The sequence below is a fragment of the Acinonyx jubatus genome, chromosome D1 (genome assembly GCF_027475565.1).
Source record: "Acinonyx jubatus isolate Ajub_Pintada_27869175 chromosome D1, VMU_Ajub_asm_v1.0, whole genome shotgun sequence".
In the NCBI taxonomy this organism is placed as follows: domain Eukaryota; kingdom Metazoa; phylum Chordata; class Mammalia; order Carnivora; family Felidae; genus Acinonyx; species Acinonyx jubatus.
Genome location: NC_069390.1, coordinates 11,635,991 through 11,654,381, shown reverse-complemented (window position 1 = coordinate 11,654,381; position 18,391 = coordinate 11,635,991). Strand labels below are relative to the sequence as shown.

Genomic DNA, 18,391 nt, shown 5'->3' with positions numbered 1-18,391 from the left:
TCTAGCCATGAATATTGATCCCTAGACAATGAAACTGAACACATAGAAATAGATGTGGCTGAATTTTTCTATTTTTTATATAATGATTAATATACATTTTCAACTCACAAAATATACTTAATAATAAGCATATTTTGAATTGGACATTATCTTTTTTGACTATAAAAACAAATATTTCATGGAGTTCCCAGGTGGCTTAGTTGGTTGAATGTCCGACTCTTGATTTAGGGTCAGGTCATGATCCCAGGGTCATGGGATTGAGTACCAAATCAGGTTCCATGCTGAGCCTAGATCATGTTTAGGGTTCTCTCTCTCCCTCTCTCTCTCTCTCTCTCCCTCACTCTCTCTCCCCACTTGCACATGCACTCTCACTCTCTCTAAAATTAAAAAATAATTAATGTTTCATTTCTTTTTAAAATTTTTTTCGTGTTTATTTTTATTTTATTTTTTAAATTAAAAAAATTTTTAATGTTTATTTTTGAGAAAGAGACAGAGAGACAGAGTGTGAACGTGGGAGGGGCAGAGAGAGAGGGAGACAGAATCTGAAGTAGCTCCAGGCTCTGAGCCATCAGCACAGAGCCTGACACAGGGCTCAAACTCACAGCTGTCAGCACAGAGCCCAATGTGGAGCTCCAACTTATGAACCATGATGTCATGACTTGTGCAGAAATTGGACGTTTAACCAACACTGCCACCCAGGCGCCCCTTCAGGGTTGTTTTATTTTTAAGAGTGAAAGACACAGCATGAGTGGGGGAGGGGCAGAGAGAGAGAGGGAGACACAGAATCTGAAGCAGGCTCCAGGCTCTGAGCTGTCAGCACAGAGCCCAACATGGGGCTCAAACTCACAGCTGTCAGCACAGAACCTAATTTGGGGCTCGAACTCATGAACCTCGAGATCAGGGCCTGAGCCAAAGTCAGATGCTTAAGCAACTGAGCCACCCAGGCACCCCTAAAATATTTCATTTGTACACTCGCTTCTATTATCATTGAATGAGTTTAGAAGCCTTGTCTCTCTAGGCACCTACCCAGAATCAAATGCTTCCAATAAAAATTTATCAGCATTTTCCAAAGGCAGAAAACATTTGGACCCTATGCCAACATAGAGTTGGCAAAAACATTTTAGAACTGTAAAGCCATTTTTCTAACAAGACAACTGGTCTACTCAGGAAAAACAAATCAAGCAAACTAAGTACTTGGTATCTTTGTAGACTAAATTTTAATTGACTAAGCCATTTCATTTTCCAATTAGGCCTTGTAGTGTGATTTAAAGAACCATGGGAAGAGTTATTACATGTTACTATCATTTAAAATTGAGGTTATGGGTTCTTGTTACTACTGTCCATCATAATTAAAACTACTTTTTAAAAATTTCTCTTAAAGATTTTCTCTCAGAGTAGAAATAAATATGATCAAAACACCATCACTTTCTTTCATTCTTTTTCCTGTTCCAAACCATTAGAAGAAATTAGAGATAACAAATGGTTGCTTAAGACACAAGAATGTTGATCTTGCTAAGCAGGGGTCTTCAGAAACGGTGATTGATCACAAAGAGATCAGTGTCCTTAGTGTGTTAAGTGCATGGAGAGGAGTGGCTAATATTGTCAAATTAGAAATGTGATGTAATTTTCCAACCAGAATACCATGCAAGGGTTCTGAAGTGGCAAAAATTAAAAGGATGGTTAAGAAGGTAGGAAGCCACTTCTCACATCAGTTATTTCCACATATTCCAGAAATGCTATGGGATCTTGGAAAATAGGAATGCACAGCTATTCCCCAATGTTCCTAATAGTAAATAAGGATGGACTTTATACAGGATAAGAACAATACAGGATCATTAAAATGTCAATTCTTTCTTTGGGTTAGAATTCTACTAATTCAGTGTGCTATTAGTTTACCCATTTTAAGTTAAATCATTGCTGCATAGGGATTGCTTAGTTTGGGCCAGGCCCAGTTCTCAATGATTCACATACACTTCATTTATTCTTACACAACTCTATGGGCATTGTTTTCCTTACTATACATATGGGGAAACTGAGGCACAGGGAGACTAAGTAAATTGTCCAAGGTCAAGCAGCTGGTGAGTGGCAGTGCTGAGATTTTGGACCAGGTCTGCTAAACTCCCAAATCTCTTGCTCCTGAGCATGCTGTTAAGTGAATGAAAGTAAAACATTGTTTTAATTATAGTAAATAAATTATGACTTTATAAATTCAGCTTTTGATCAACACAACCTTTTCAAAGCATGACACCGGTAGGGGGGATATGAAGTAGTCAAAGAAATCACACCAAACTCTCCATGCAACAGTGAGTTCCTACATGCAAGATATTCCTTCACCTCATCTTTTTGTTTCTGTCAAAATTTTCCATTGAGGGGCACCTGGGTGGTTCAGTCAGTTAAGCGACTGACTTTGGCTCAGGTCATGATCTCTCTGTTAATGGGTTCATGAATTTGAGCCCGCAATGGGCTCTGTGCTGACAGCTCAGAGCCTGGAGCCTGCTTCAGATTCTGTGTCTCCCTCTCTCTCTGCCCCTCCCCTGCTCATGCTCTGTCTCTCTCTCTCTCTCTCTCTCTCAGAAATAAACATTAAAAAAATAAAATATTTTTTTCCATTGAGGAGAAACATTTTATTTCCCAGTAGAAAGGACCTGAGCTCTGAGCAAGTCTGAGGCACCGAGAGAAGACAGCCTACAAACAGGAAGATGGTGGGAACACCTGGCCGTGTGGAGGAGGGAAGTTCCCAAATCCAGACTCCGCGTCCCTGAGTATCAACACTAGCACGCTGCCCCCATGCTGCCCAACCAAAGCCTCACCTAGATATTTCTGCAGAAGGTGGGGCACTGCTGGGTGTTTATGGCCTGGGGAGTGTGGCAGTACCTGTGGCCCCCTGCAGGCCCAGACTCTTGCCCCAGATTCCTGGGAAAATCACTGAACACCATCTTTCAATTATCTTCTAAAGGAAACTTCTTCTCCTGTGCAGCCGTGATAAGAGAGGTGCTTCCAAGTGGGGTTCATTTAAATGCCTCCCTAGGACCCAAGGCGGAGACAGGATAACTAATTAATGTGTCCAGGGTAATTGTTCTCTAGTAGAAAAACATGAGAGAGTTCCCCTGCTGATTCCATTTTCACTTTACAGATCCTTCAAGTTTAGAAAACTTCTTTAGACTAAGGAATCAATAGAACAGGAATACATTTAATACATCATCTTAATCTAAAACCTTTCATTACAGGTGGGTATTTTTCAGTCTTTTCTGTTACACACGGGATGGTATAATGGGTGTGTTTCACTCAACATGTTACAATGCATATTTAAATGACTCATAAACATCATTATAAGGTATTAGTGGTTATATAATATTCCACTTTAAAAAATACACCTCTGGTGGATTTTTTTCCCTCTGTTGGATTTTAAATGAAATCTAAGTTTTTGCTATGAAAAATTATCCTGAGTCAATGTCCAAAGCATCTACACTTCAGATAATTTCTGTAAAGTAAATTTCTAGAAAGGAGAATTACTCCATTGCTACAAATGCATTTTCCTAGCTTTCCATTTTCATTTCATTTTATTTATGATCTCCTAACATTTAGAAAAATCTCATTTTTTTTCATAGTGAATCTTATGGGTCTAATTTCATCCATTCATTTGAAGCAAAGTTCTTCTCTATTCAGAGTCCAGATAAGTATTTGCCTATTTTTAGCTGACTTTTTTTTTTTTTTTGGTTTAACACTTTTTTAGCTACTTAAATAATCCAGAATTTAACTTATGGTTGAGGACTTATTTTTTTTCCTTTTTTCTTTTTTAAAATTTACATCCAAATTAGTTAGCATATAGTGAAACAATGATTTCAGGAGTAGATTCCTTAATGCCCCTTACCCATTTAGCCCATCCCCCCCCCCACAATCCCTCCAGCAACCCTCAGTTTGTTCTCCATATGTATAAGTCTCTTATGTTTTGTCCCCCTCCTTGTTTTTATATTATTTTTGTTTCCCTTCCCTTATGTTCATCTGTTTTGTCTCTTAAAGTCCTCATATGAGTGAAGTCATATGACTTTTGTCTTTCTCTGACTGACTAATTTCACTTAGCATAATACCCTCCAGTTCCATCCACATAGTTGCAAATGACAAGATTTCATTCTTTTTGATTGCCGAGTAATACTCCATTGTATATATACCACATCTTCTTTATCCATTCATCCATTGATGGACGTTTGGGCTCTTTCCATACTTTGGCTATTGTCGATAGTGCTGCTATAAACATTGGGGTGCATGTGTCCCTTCGAAACAGCACACCTGTATCCCATGGATAAATGCCTAGTAGTGCAATTGCTGGGTCGTAGGGTAGTTCTATTTTTAATTTTTTGAGGAACCTCCATACTGTTTTCCAGAGTGGCTGCACCAGCTTGCATTGCCACCAACAATGCAAAAGAGATCCTCTTTCTCTGCATCCTTGCCAACATCTGTTGTTGCCTGAGTTGTTAATGTTAGCCATTCTGACAGGTGTAAGGTGGTATCTCCTGGTGGTTTTGATTTGTATTTCCCTGATGATGAGTGATGTGGAGCATTTTTTCATGTGTTAGTTGGCCATATGGATGTCTTCCTTGGAGAAGTGTCTAATCATGTCTAGGGACTTAATTTTTTTCTTAAGAACCTTTCCATTAAATTGAAAAAACAATTAGATTTTTCAATGATGTGTGGTAAATCCTTTATCATATATTATATTTAAGGATTATGAACACATTTGGTTACAATTCTGTCTCTACCTTGAAATTACAGGCAGGATTCAAAACTGTCACCTATTTTATATACTTTCAATTTTTCATTTTATATACTTTCAATTTTGCATTGTATTATGCTGCATTAAAATTATTTATTTTTACATCATGCCCCCTACTAAACTGTGAGTTTCCTAGAGAAGGATCTGTAGTATTTATCTCTCTCAGCACTTGGCACTAGTAGCTGCCCACTAAATGTTGACATAAATGAAAAGATGAGTGAATATCAGTTAGGTTTAATGATTGAAGAACTTTATACTAAGCTCATTTCTGTGGTTTAAGTTATTAGAGGACATTCTCATGTTCTTTTAGCTAGGCCCTGTTTGAAGACATTTCTTTTTTCTTCTTTTCATATTATTTTTGTTTTCAAGAGTTTTATGGAAGTCTAACTTACATATCATAAACTCTACCCATTTTAAGTGTACAATGGGTACACTAAAATCTACTAAACTTTAGTAGATTTATAGATTTATAGAGTTGTGCAATGATCACTAGAATCCATTTTTAGAATATTTCCATCACCCAAAAAAAGATCCCTTGTGCCCATTGTGGTTTTCTGGCATGTCAACTATAATTTTCAACAGGGCACTGCTGTCTCTGAACTTCCGTCCGTCTATCATCTCAGATGACTGAGATAGTAGGAGTCTTCGGCCCCAAAAGAAAGATATGAGTGTCCCAGTCATGAAAAGTAAAGGAGAGTGGTGTGTGCTTATGGAGTGTACAGATTTATAGTGGCAGAATACCCTGAATACCTGTAGTGACAGAGATAGCATTAAGGACAACTGAAAAATCAGGTGCTGCTGGAAATTATGTGTGGAGTTTTTAATTCTGTAGTTTTAGAGAGTGCAGGATATTATTCCTTTTTTTAAGTGTTTATTTATTTATTTATGACAGACAGAGAGAGAGAGAGAGAGAGAGAGAGACTGCAAGCAAGTAGGGGAGAGGCGGGGGAGGGGGGACAGGGGAGGCACAGAATCTGAAGCAGGCACCAGGCTCTGAGCTGTCGGCACAGAGCCCAATGCAGGGCTCGAACCCATAAACCACGAGATCATGACGTGAGCCAAAGTAATTACCCGACTGAGCCACCCCGGCATCCCTATTCCTTTATAATAGGTGCCTTTGCCTTTATTTTTCTATGATAACAGATCCTCTCAGGCTTATTCTGGCTCAAGTCCTAACGTTCTCAACACCAGTGTTCATCCTTACATTACTCATGCTATTTCAAATAAAGAATTGCTGTCCTCCCCGCCAAGGGTAAAACTATTCACCTGCAGGCAACTGGAGTTTGGCTCCACCAGTGATTCACTTTCTGTCATTCATTTTCCAAGGCTGGCTGTCAAGTCCTGCTTTCATCTGCCTGTGAATATACCCAGGTCACTGACTCCCTTTTTCCACCACCAATTCATTCTGAGTGGGAATAACCCTCTTCCACAGTGGTAAGAGCAGAGAAAATGATCTAAGCAAGAGAGTGCCTCCATCACCACAGCCACAAGGCATGTCCACTCATGGAATGAACCTTTGTATTCCCGGCATCACATGGTTTGCAGGCATTTCTTCACCCAGCTATATGTCAGTGGCTGTTATCATTGATTCCAAATATAAATGTCTTTGGTAACTTTTGAAAGGCCAAAAGGATCTGAACATCTTGTCTAAGGAAGCTGGAACAGCCCACAGTTGGATGGCAGATGGGACGTCAGGTATGTGTTTTACCATCTTCACTCTAGCCCCCCTTGGGCTCTTCTCTGCTCTTGATTTTTTAAAATTTAATTTAAAACAAACAGGAAGCCTGAAGAATACAGTACAATAAAAAAAAGTTACCCATAATCCTGCCACCCAGAAACAACTACTACTAATATTGTTGATTCTCTAGGGGAGCTCAACATTTTATCCCTCCTGTATTCATCACCTAAGGCTCCGTGGGAACTTTGCATCTTACTCACCAAGGGGAAGTGCAACTCAGTGTTTCTGGGCTGGACAAAGTGGTATGAAGGCTTTCTTTCGGGGGTGCATACCTAAGGAACTGGGCTAAACAGAGATTATTAGGGTCTGTTAACCTTAAAAATAAAACTGTCAGTTATTTTACCAGCAAAAATGGGTTTCTTCTAGTAACAGAATTGCAATTTGGGGCATGCAAGCTATGGCAAAACCATAAGCAAAGTCCAAAAACAGACAGGAATGTTATTATTTATTTTTTGAAAAGAAGGAGGAAGCTGGGAGGAGTAATTTTGAACAAAAGTCCACTGAAGAGAAGCAAGAGTTCAGGGTGATGACCCTGCTTCTCATTGGCTGAGTTGCAGAGGCAGTCAGTTTCTTGTAGGAGATACAGTCTGCCCTGTTGGGGCCTATAACTGATGATTCTTTCCAGTAGATACTGCTATTGGGGTTTGTAATTGACACTTCTGTTAGGATCTGTAACTGATAATTCTTTCCATAATTAACATTTGAGTGATAACTGCACCCACTTCTGGCCTCCTGATTCCATTTTAGTGAGGTTTGCCTTTATTTTCAAAGGCCTACATCTTATCAATTTTATTTATTTATTTTTATTTTTTATAATTTTATTTAATTTATTTATTTTGAGAGAGAGAGGTGAGCAGAGGAGGGGCAGAGAGGGAGGGAGAGAATGCCCAGGCTCCTCACTGTCAGCACAGAGCCCTGGGGGCTCCATTTCACGAACCGTGAGATCATGACCTGAGCCAAAATCAAGAGTCAGATGCTTTACCAACTGAGCCACCTAGGCGCCCTATTTATTTATATATTTATTTATTTAATAATTTTTAAATCCTTCTTTGGTCAGCTTCACCTGAATCTGAGATGGCTGTGCATCTTATTCTCTTAAACTTCCAGATTTTCTGCACTGATAAGACAGAAATCTGACTAAAAGTGAAGGGGAAACACCATGAAACCACGTCCAGAGGGATTTCTTGCCAGGCTGTCTCCTACTTGCAAAGGCTGAGTAAATAGCAATGAATTAGACACACAGACAAGCTCAAAAAGAGTACTAAATCCAGATTTCTAATCTGGACTGAGAAATTGAGTCAGCATGGCTTGGTTAACCTCCCACCACTATGGCCGCTGAAAAGTCTAATGAGGCAATCAAGGACTGGCCACAAGTTGGAGGGCATCTTTGACTCATTTCTGGGATGTTGGGGGCCATGTCATGCTTTCGTTGAATCTCTTGTCAGCTTAAAGATGAGTCACTGGAACATACTGGTGGCTGCAGCAGTTGAGTTGTGTCTGTAATAATAAAAAAGATGTGGACACCTAGTTTTGGAGGGCCTCTCAATGAAATCCTAGGATATGGTGGATAGAGCCCTCACCAAAAGTTTAGTACATAAGTTTGGCTCTTCTGTTCCTTGCTCCTTGATTCCAAGTTAGTATGTCTGGGGCCTTTTCTCTACTGGAAAATAGTTTCGGTCTCTCACTCTTCTCCCACCCCTCCCCCACCATGTTTTTTCTTCTCTCTCTCTCTCCCTCTCTGTCTCTCTCTCCCTCCCTCACCTCTGCCATATTCTCTTTCTCTTACCCCTACCCTGTCTCCTTCCTTCTTTCACTTCTCTTCCTTCTGCATGGCAACCACTCCAAGGGGAGCCACACAGTCTAAGCAATTTAGGACATAATTGTGAGAAGAGTAGTCGATTTTTTCTTTTTTCCCTTTTTGTCTCTTGTGATCATGGTCTATGGATATGCTCTGAACTCAGAATTTGGTCTTAGGAGAAATAGCAGACCACTAGATTGCGACCCATCTCTGTCAATTTAACGTAGAATAAGATATTTTCATACCACAAACTGAAGTGTGCAAAAATGCATCTTATTTATTGCCTTTTAATATAATTTCTATTTTGAGCCTCTATTCCATCTGAAGACAGAAACTTAATGCCTTCACTTTTATTTGCAAACACTTTCAAGTAAAGTCACTCACCTCCGGATTTTCTCCCCAGTTACTGAATATCTATAAATCTATTAGTTAAGATGTTCTCTTTCCTTTGCTCCCTGGGATTATTTCTAAACTCCAAAGCTTGTGAAGTTTTGTAAGCTATGGTAGAGAGGACTTTCAGCTTTCAGATCTGCACTGTCTGGCATTCCCGCAACAGGCAGTTTCTCCACATTGTTCTTGGGCAATATCTTTCACCCTTGGCATTTAGCCAGTTACGGCCCCATTCACAGCCACCGATGGAGATGTTTGTGGTCTTAATGATTTCTGGTCATTAATCCACATATTCTGCAGTTTCCTGCCTCTAAACATCTGATTCTTTTGGTCCAGCAACCCCTCCCATCCCCTCTTTAGGTGTATGGGAAACTTCATGACCCTCCTCCATGTTTCCCTGCAGCTGTGGAAAACTCAGGATGACTTTCTCAAGATCTTTCTCATCCTGGGCTGCTGCTGCTGCTGCTGCTTCTTCTTCTTCTTCTTCTTCTTCTTCTTCTTCTTCTTCTTCTTCTTCTTTTCTGCTCTCCATACTCTAGGCTACCACCTTGTATTTATGTGGTAAATAGGCAAACTCTAGGACCTGTGTTGCTTGCTCATGTTCCAGTCAAGGAGCACCCATGAATGTCGTCTACTTTGGATTCTTCAAAAAGCTTCTTTATCTTTCTGGACCCTCAGCTTAACCCAAAATGGTCAGGGAGCAGGGCACAAGACTCCAAACTAACACATCCAAACTTTCTGGATTCACACCCAACTCTTGGCTTCCTCTGTTTATTAGTGAGGAAGATCTTTACTTGGTATTATTAAGTTTGTCACCTTCTAAACCTTTTTGGTCTAACACTTGAACCAAAGCTTTGAATTTAAAAAAAATAAGAATTTCAACATTTATTCCTTGTTCTATGGCAACTTTCTCCCTAACATGAGTGACTAATGTTTGATTTTCCAGCTTGGGGAAAGACTTTCAAGATTTAAGCAAAGAAACTCAATGAGTACAAAGGGGTAAACATACACTAGTAAATATCATTCTGCCACCATGTAGAAAAGCACAAACACAGGGCACGTGGGTGGCTCAGTTGGTTAAGTGTCTGACTCTTGATCTCAGCTCAGGTCTTAATCTCAGGGTTGTGAATTCAAGCCCCACACTGGGCTCTGTGCTGGGCATGAAGCCTACTTAAAAATAAAGTTCAAACATGAAACTCCCACTGTAGTAAATGGTTAATTCTTGTCAGACTCTCCAAGTTTTAACCTTATCTGTACCACTCATGAAATATTAAACATTAGGACAGTTACTTAAGCATTTTGCTCCAGTTTTTTTTTCATGTTGAAAATGAATATATAAAAATAATGCATCTGTCATGGGATTGTAAGGATTAAAAGACTATATAGGGGTTAGTATTTCATTAGTATACACTGGCATAGCCATACTGGTAGTTTAGTGATTTTTTCATTCTGATAGGTTGGTGTTTATCCTGTGTCAAACTGTCAAACAGCTTTTAATCAGCAGTGTAGTGACAGCTGCTAGGTTGGCTCTTCACACTTCATCAGCTTTAGCTGGTGAGAAGAGAGTGAGCAGTGAAAGGATTCAGAGAGGGGGCAGCATGAGTATTATGATTACACTCCCCTACTGTCTCAAGTCCCATGGGGGCAACATGGAGGCAGATGTAGGAAGATCATGTGCACAAGGTATGGGTCTGTGTAACAGCTGGGGGACACTGATGCTAAGATGCCCCCAATCTTATAAAGGGCTGCTGGCAGCCAACCCATTCTTTCCTCCAGACAGAGACACTATCATTATTATCCTGGATGGTAAGCAAATATTCTCAAAGGTTGGAAGGAGGTGTCTCTATTTCTACCATCCTGGATTTTTTTTTGACAGAGATTTTTTAAACATTGCACAGTCATTTTGTTACAAGATACGACCTAGATCATCTGAAAAAATGAGTGCAATTGTGTCAGCAAAATTCATTTAATAATCACCATTGTCAGTGTCCCATCTTTGTCCCCAAAGAAAGGAAGAATAATTCACTTTATGTTGACTGGTAGGGATCTCCCATCCTAAGAAATGGAATATTTGACTGTGGGTCTTTTAGAATAATTAAACCCCATTGACTATTTGAAAATATTTTAAATCACCCTTGTGAATTTGACAGGTGAAAAGTCATACACTGCATTGTTATAATCTGCATTTATCCAATTACTTGGAGTTTGAGCTATTTTTCATACATTTGTTTAGACTCACTTTCTCTTTTGTAATTCATCCTCACACAGGATTTGTAATAATCTCACTACTTTTCAGTAGAATGGATGTAGCTTTTATCAAAATGTGAATCATTTGTAGATCATCATTTGTTGCTTTATTTTCCCTTAAATGGCTACTTGTCTTTGAATTTGTGTCATTGATTGAAAAGAAATATAAAGTCTTTAGAGTACCAACTTATTTTCCTTTGTGGTTTCCTCTACTAATTTTAAGCTTGTTAAACTCTTTATTATTTACAAATCACTTTTATTTATATTTTCTTAGCTATATTTCTCAATTTTGTTCACATTTTTAAAAATTATTTACTTGTGGCTTAAATGTGTTTTATTCATATTCTTCCGTTCACATGGCAGCTATATTTTATGTATCATGAAACAAACAAAAACTTATTTTTATATTCCAAAATATTTAACTAAATATAAGATTATAAATTTAATACTTTTATCAATAATTTATAGATGCTTTTATTAAAAATGTTAATTTTCATGTTACTAGATCTTTCTCTAAAATAAATTTTTGTCCCATTTTTCTGGGGACCATTTTTCAATCTTTGCACCATTTTCACATGGTTTAAATTATTGTATGAATTGAAAACCCAGAGACAAGCCAGTAGTTATAAGTATTTTTTCCAAAATATTCTTATTATTGTCAACCTTTATTCTCCAAATTGAACATTAGTACCATTTTACAAAGCTCTTTCCACTACTTCCCACCCACCACCAAATCCTGTTGGGATTTGGATCAGAATTAATTTTAACAAACACATTCCTTGGTTAAAACAGGCAAGTTTTCAATATTTTTTCTTCAGATCAAGGGATTTCTCTTTTCTTAAAAATTCAACAATCTTGTCTCCACCTGCTTAATGATTATCTTTTGAATCTCCTGTTATATTACACTGGTCTCCTAAAGCACTCCTTCGTGCCTCATCATTTTATTCTCATATTTCTCTCTTTGTACTTTGTCTCTGAATTCTTGCAAACGGTTTTTTTTTCATTTTTAAAAACATTTAAAATTTTTTTATTTATTTCTGAGAGGGGGTGGAGGGGCAGAAAGAGAGGGAGACACAGAATCTGAAGCAGCCTTGAGGCTGTGAACTGTCAGCACACAGGGCCTGACGTAGGGTCAAACTCATGAACCATGAGATCAAGACCTGAGCCAAAGTCAGAGACTTAACCAACTGAACCACCCAGGCGCCCCCTTTTTATCTGAATTCTTAGGAAAGATCTCAGGGAAGTTCTTCAATTCGATGCTTAGTTTTTTGAAACATCCACTTTGCTGTTCACTGCCTCAACCATTTTTTAAATTCTTGGACTTACAGAGCTCATTGTGGTCTCCCCCTCAAATGAAAACAGCGTTGCTGACTTCTGAAGTCAGATGAATGTCAGCCTTCCTGAAGATGCGCTTGCAATAGTGTAGCTACTCACTGAGCCACATCCCTGGATATGTCTCAACTTGGAAAGCTTAGGAACCATTTTCAAATCCCACTTTTATCTTTCCTTTCAGAAAACTACTTTCATTCACCAAAAATAAAGTAGTAGAGCACTTAGGAAAAATGAGACACAGGCATGTTAGTATAAAATAAATATTATTTCCAATTTTAAATTATGAAATAATTGAGATACACAGTGATCAACAAAACAACCAGTCAGCAATCTGTGCTGAATTAGCTTTTAGCCTATGCCCAGAGTCCTAGCAGCTATCAAACCCCCTCCTCTTCTGCTAACATAGCAAGGAAAATGTCACTTCTTAGAACGTAGGATTTACTACTGCCTATCTGGGAGTATGTCCATTCTTAGTCATGGGGCTAAATTCCCGTGGTAACCCAGAAACCCAGGAGATATAGCATGATAGAATTAATGGATGCAGATGTCTTCCCTCACACAACATCACATAAAGTACACTTGTTTCTTTAAAACATCAAGACAAAAATGTTAATCACATGTAGTTACAGAAAGAGAAACACACAGTACAATCCAGAAGTCTGTCTAATCACAGAGTCTCTGTATGATTAATTAATCTCTGGTCCTCTTTTGCTCATGAGACACACCTGCACAAGGGTATGTGTCACATACATCTATATGTTACAGGTGATTTAAGGATCAGAATAAAAAGGAGGCTGGTCTTCTTGGAAATAGGCTCTTTTGCATTAAGACCCATATCACTCTTTTCTGAGGATTATGTTCTTCATAATTGAGATTTTAAATTTTATATATTGAGGCATTTCTCCTGGCTATGGCCTAAGATTGTGGAAAGCAGAATCTGAGGATAAAAAACAGGAGTGTGCTTTCTCTCCCAGCCTCAACTCTCCAGGACTTCACTACACCTTGTAGCAATCCAACCAAGGGTACAAAGGAAACAGCTAAATCTAGACTTTCTTATATACCAGAAGTTCAGCTTCTTATATCTAATTTCACCAACCACTTCCCATCTGCTAATTATTGGAAAAACAACTTCCTAACGGAGACTTGTTCTACTTAAAATACCAAAGGAAAAAAAAAAAAGTAACATGAAGACGTTGTTGATGCCAAAACCAGGCACTAGATCACTTTCTCAGCAGAGTGCCAGTTTCTCATTCCCTTTTCTGGTTTCACAGTGAAGATGGATGACTCTATAGCAATAACAAACAAGGAATTTCCTAGGGATTGCTAATAAGCCAACTAGTCAACCAAACCTTAACTAGGGCAGACATGTTCATCATTCTTATTACAATAAATTTCTTTTTGTTTGAAGTTAACAAATCTGATCTGGTATAGTTACTCTTGCGTTGGATAAATACATAAATGAAGAAATTCATCCATTACTTCCAGAAATGAAAAAATAGGTTAAATCTGAGAACCAACCTAATTCCTTAGGAAATTCATTTTCAAGAGATCTCTCAATACTAATAGTAATCTCTGCCTTACCTAAAATGAGTTGCCATAAAGACACATGCTGGTCTCCTGGTAGCCTTGATCAGTACTGGCATCTCTGGTTCTTGAGGTAGAATACTAGGTAGAGATGGAATATTGAAGGTGAAGGGTCATACCACCACAACTAGCTACAAAAACAGTTGTAAATTGTTTGGCCTTTTGATGTATTGGTTCATAACTGATGAAGGATGGAGATGTTGAGCTTCCAGTTACTTTTCATGCATTTTCTAGTCCTTGTGCCAGTCACGGATTTATACTGGGAGAGTGAAGCAACTGTAATTCATCCCACAGTTAGGACAGTTGTGAGTCAATGTTTTAGTCACCAGTTTTTCCTATACTGTACATTTGAAATAAATTCCATAATTAGTAACAACAGAAAAAGATTCTCTTCTTCCTTCTGTTTAGGGCATCTTTGATTTCCTTGTTCCTCAAGCTATAGATCAATGGATTTAGCATGGGGATTAAAACAGTGTATAAAACTGATGCCAACTTGTTTTGGCTCAGGGAATCACCAGAGTTAGGATACATATAAACAAAGATACCTGAGCCAAAGAAGAGAGCCACAGCTGTCAGGTGAGAAGCACAGGTGTTGAAGGCCTTGGACCTGCCTTCAGCTGAGGTGATCTTCAGAATGGTGGCAACAATATAACCGTAGGATATCATGATAACCAGGACAGATGTGAGCCCAAAGATCACGGTGAGCACAGAGGTCATGATTTGAAAGAAAAAGGTGTCAGAGCAGGATAGGATCAGCAACTGGGGAAGATCACAAAAGAAATGGTTGATGACATTTGGCCCACAGAAATGAAGCTGAAGTAAGGCATACAGTTGGATAAATGAGCCACAGAATCCAATTACACAAGATCCCCCCACCATCTGCACACAGAGGGTGGGCAACATGATGGCAGTGTAGAGCAGAGGATTACAAATGGCAGCATATCGGTCATAAGCCATGGCAGCCAGGAGACAGCACTCAGTCAGACCCAGGCTAGAGAAGAAGAAGTACTGTATAGTGCACCCCACAAAGGAGATGTATTTCTGCTTCTTGAAGAAATCTGAGAGCATCTTGGGTGCTACAGTGGAAACATAGCAGATGTCCAGCAAGGACAGGTTACTGAGGAAAAAGTACATAGGTGTGTGCAGATGTGAGTCCACCCTGATGAGAGTGATGAGGCCTAGGTTCCAGGACACAGTCATGAGGTAGATCGCTAGGAATATTGAAAAAAGAACACTGGCGAGCTTTGGAAATTCAGAGAATCCCAAGAGAATGAACTTTGTAACTATTGTACTGTTCCTTCCCCCAGCCATTACATTAGTATTCCTAGGATAAGTAGACAAAGAAGAGAATAAGTCTTTAATTCAGTTGTTATCCCAATTTCTATTAACACCTTCTACTCACACTAAACACAAAGCCAAGAGAAATATGGAGCCATTTTAGAAAAAATAACCCTGGTTAACTTTGCCCCTAAATAGCTACGATGGTCCTGTGTATCAATTTTCCCACATGTAAAAGAGGACAGTTACACTTTTCACTGTTAACCAACCAGGCTCTTACAAGGACAAAGGAAAGTGTAATAACATTCTTAAAAGATGCTTTAGAAATTTTAGGATATTATTGAAGGGGCTATAACTCCTAGGTATAGTTTAGTGACTAAAAGCATGGCCTTAGATGTCACATAGGTGTCTTTGGAATGTGGCTCTGCTGTCTGTGGGTTTTATGACTCTGAATAGGTTGTCTGTTATCTTTCTACCTGAGTTACCTAATCTGTAAGACAGAGATAATAGAACCTATCTCATAAGGTTCAGTTGAAATTAAATTAGTTCAGTTATGTACAGTGCCTATCATGCATATAGTAAGTATTGAATGAAGTTGTGTCATTAGCTATTATCTTTGTAATGTAGTTTTGAAGCAATCCTTTGGTTTGTGAAAAACTTTTAAAGTTTAAAAGGTTGGCAATACATATAACATTCTCTGCCTACAGTGGAATTAAGTTAGAAATCAGTAACAAACTGGTAATTAAAGAAACATCATAATTTGAAACTAATCACATATTTTTAAACTATTTAAAAGTAAAATAACAAATTATAATAGAAATTAGAAAGCATCTGTAACTTAAGTATAATGAAAAATACTATTTACCAAATCTTGTGGATGTTTTAATTGAAATATAATTGGCATATAATATTGTGTGAGTTTAAGGTGTACAGTGTGTTGATTTGATACATTTATATATTACAATATGATTATCATCATAGCTTTAACTGACACTTCTATCATGTCACATAATATCATTTCCTTTTTGCAGTAAGTTAAATCTTGTGTATTTAAAGATGGACTTAGATAGAAAAGACTGAAAACAAATGACCTGACCACAATTCTTAGGTAGGAAAGAACAAAATTTTAAAAATATTAAATAAAGAATTTTAAAGTACTACAAGAAAATCAAGAGTTGATTTGTGACATATCTGGTGATATCAAGCAAAAAAATTTTTTTTTTATTTTTAAGGAATGGAAAGGGGGATATAACTCTAGCTCCTGGAGTTGTCACAAAGGACACTCTAAAAAATTCCATGTCAATAAATTTTTAAAACTTAAAATGTACAAATTCTTAGGAAAGTGTAACTTGCCAAAAGTGACTCAAAAAGGAATAGGAAATATGAATATTTAATAAACACTAAAAAATAGTGTTTTAAAAAATAGTGTCAATAGTAAGGGTCTTCCCATGAAGAAAACTCCAGGCCCAAATGGTTTAATCAGCAAGTTTTACCAAAAACAAAGGAAAATAGTAATTCCAATTATACACAAAATCTAATGTATAGATACTTAGATCAGTTTCCAAGTCATTTTGTGGGACTATCATAACTTTATACCAAAAGCTGACAATAATGGAATAAAAATGGAATATTATAGCCATATTAACTATGTACATAGATTAGAAACATCTTGAACAGAATTTTGACAAACTGAATCCAACGATACATAAAAATAATACAGCATGAACAAGTTGTGTTATTTCAGAAAAGTTATTTCAGACAGTTATTTCAGAAAAGCACATTGCCTTAATATTAGAAAATCGTTTAGAGTAATTTACCACAGTAAGAGATTAAAGAAGAAAGCAATATAATCATCTAAATGGATATAACTAAAAAAATTCATTCATGATTTTAAAAAATCAGCAAATAAGGAAAATAATTTAAACTTGTCAAGGATATCTTACAACCAAACTCAGTAAATTAAATTTTTAATGGTAAAATAATGAAAAATTATCATAAGGGTCAAAGCAAGGAAATAAAGCTCACCGTCACATATTTTATTAATCTTTGCCTTAAAGATTCTAGCTAGTGTAACAAGGGCACAAAAACAATCAATTTCAAAAGTCAACTTTGGGCCCCTGGGTGGCTCAGCTGGTTAAGTATCTGACTCTTGATTTTGGCTCAGGTCATGATCGCACAATTCATGAGATCGAGCCCTGCATCAGGCTCTGTGCTGACAGCATACAGCCTGCTTGAGATTCTCTCTCTCCCTCTCTCTCTGCTCCTCCCTTGCTCTCTCTCTCTCTCTCTCTCAAAAATAAATAAAAATAAAAGGTCAACTTTAGAGAAGTATAATTTACAAACAATAAAATATATCAATTTTATAAGGTCGACAAATTTGCTCATCCATTTGCCACCACCACAATCAAGACATAGGACATTTTCTCCCTTCCAAAATATTCTTTTCTGCCTTTTTAAAATATAATTCCTCTCTCCTAACCCCTTGTCTTAGGCAACCACCAATCTGCTTTCTGTCACTCTATATTAGGGGACCTTCACTAGATTTTCAAAATGAAATCAAATCGTATGTACTCTTTTATGTTGGGTTTCATTTGTTCAACAAAATCTTTCTGAAATTCACCCATGTAATTGTGCTCATCAATAGTTTGTTTCTTTTAATGGCTGAGTAATATTTAATTATACATATATACCACAATGTATTCATTCACCTGTTGATGGATATTTGAATTGTTTATAATTTGTAGCTATTATAAAGAAATCTTTTATGAATTTTTGTGAGCAAATCATGGTGTAGACATATGCTTTCATTTGGTGGGGGGGGGGGTAAGTACTTTGCAGTTGAGTTGGTGGATTATATGGTAACTGTGCGTTTAACTTCAAAAGAAATTGTCAAATTGCTTTCCCAGTGCATAATTTTTAAAAGTTTTATTGAGATATAATTCACATACCATATAGTTCACTTGATTGTACCATTTTACATTGCTAGCAACAGCTATGAGAATTTCAGCTTTTGAGGAAAAGAAAGAAATTATATTTTTCTTACCTCCATGGAATCTGGTTACTTTTGTAGAAAATCCAAAAGAAACTAAATAGCAATATGAGAATTAAGCATTATTCCCACATGATCTGAATGTCTATGTAGAAAATAAAAAAGACTGTACAGGTAACTCATTGGGAGTAATGAGAGTTTAGCAAAATCAACATATAAAAATAATGTTGAAAATCAATTTAATGAAAAAAATCACTATCACAG

At 37.5% G+C, this 18,391-nt stretch overlaps 1 protein-coding gene across 1 annotated transcript; it reads right to left on the bottom strand.

Annotated features, from left to right (window-relative positions):
• Positions 1-14,226: 14,226 nt before the first annotated feature.
• Positions 14,227-15,263, bottom strand: LOC106986788 (olfactory receptor 1440-like). Its single transcript, XM_015084997.3, has one exon. The coding sequence runs from the start codon at positions 15,169-15,171 to the stop codon at positions 14,227-14,229; it is 945 nt and encodes a 314-aa protein (XP_014940483.1). The 5' UTR covers positions 15,172-15,263.
• Positions 15,264-18,391: the final 3,128 nt, after the last annotated feature.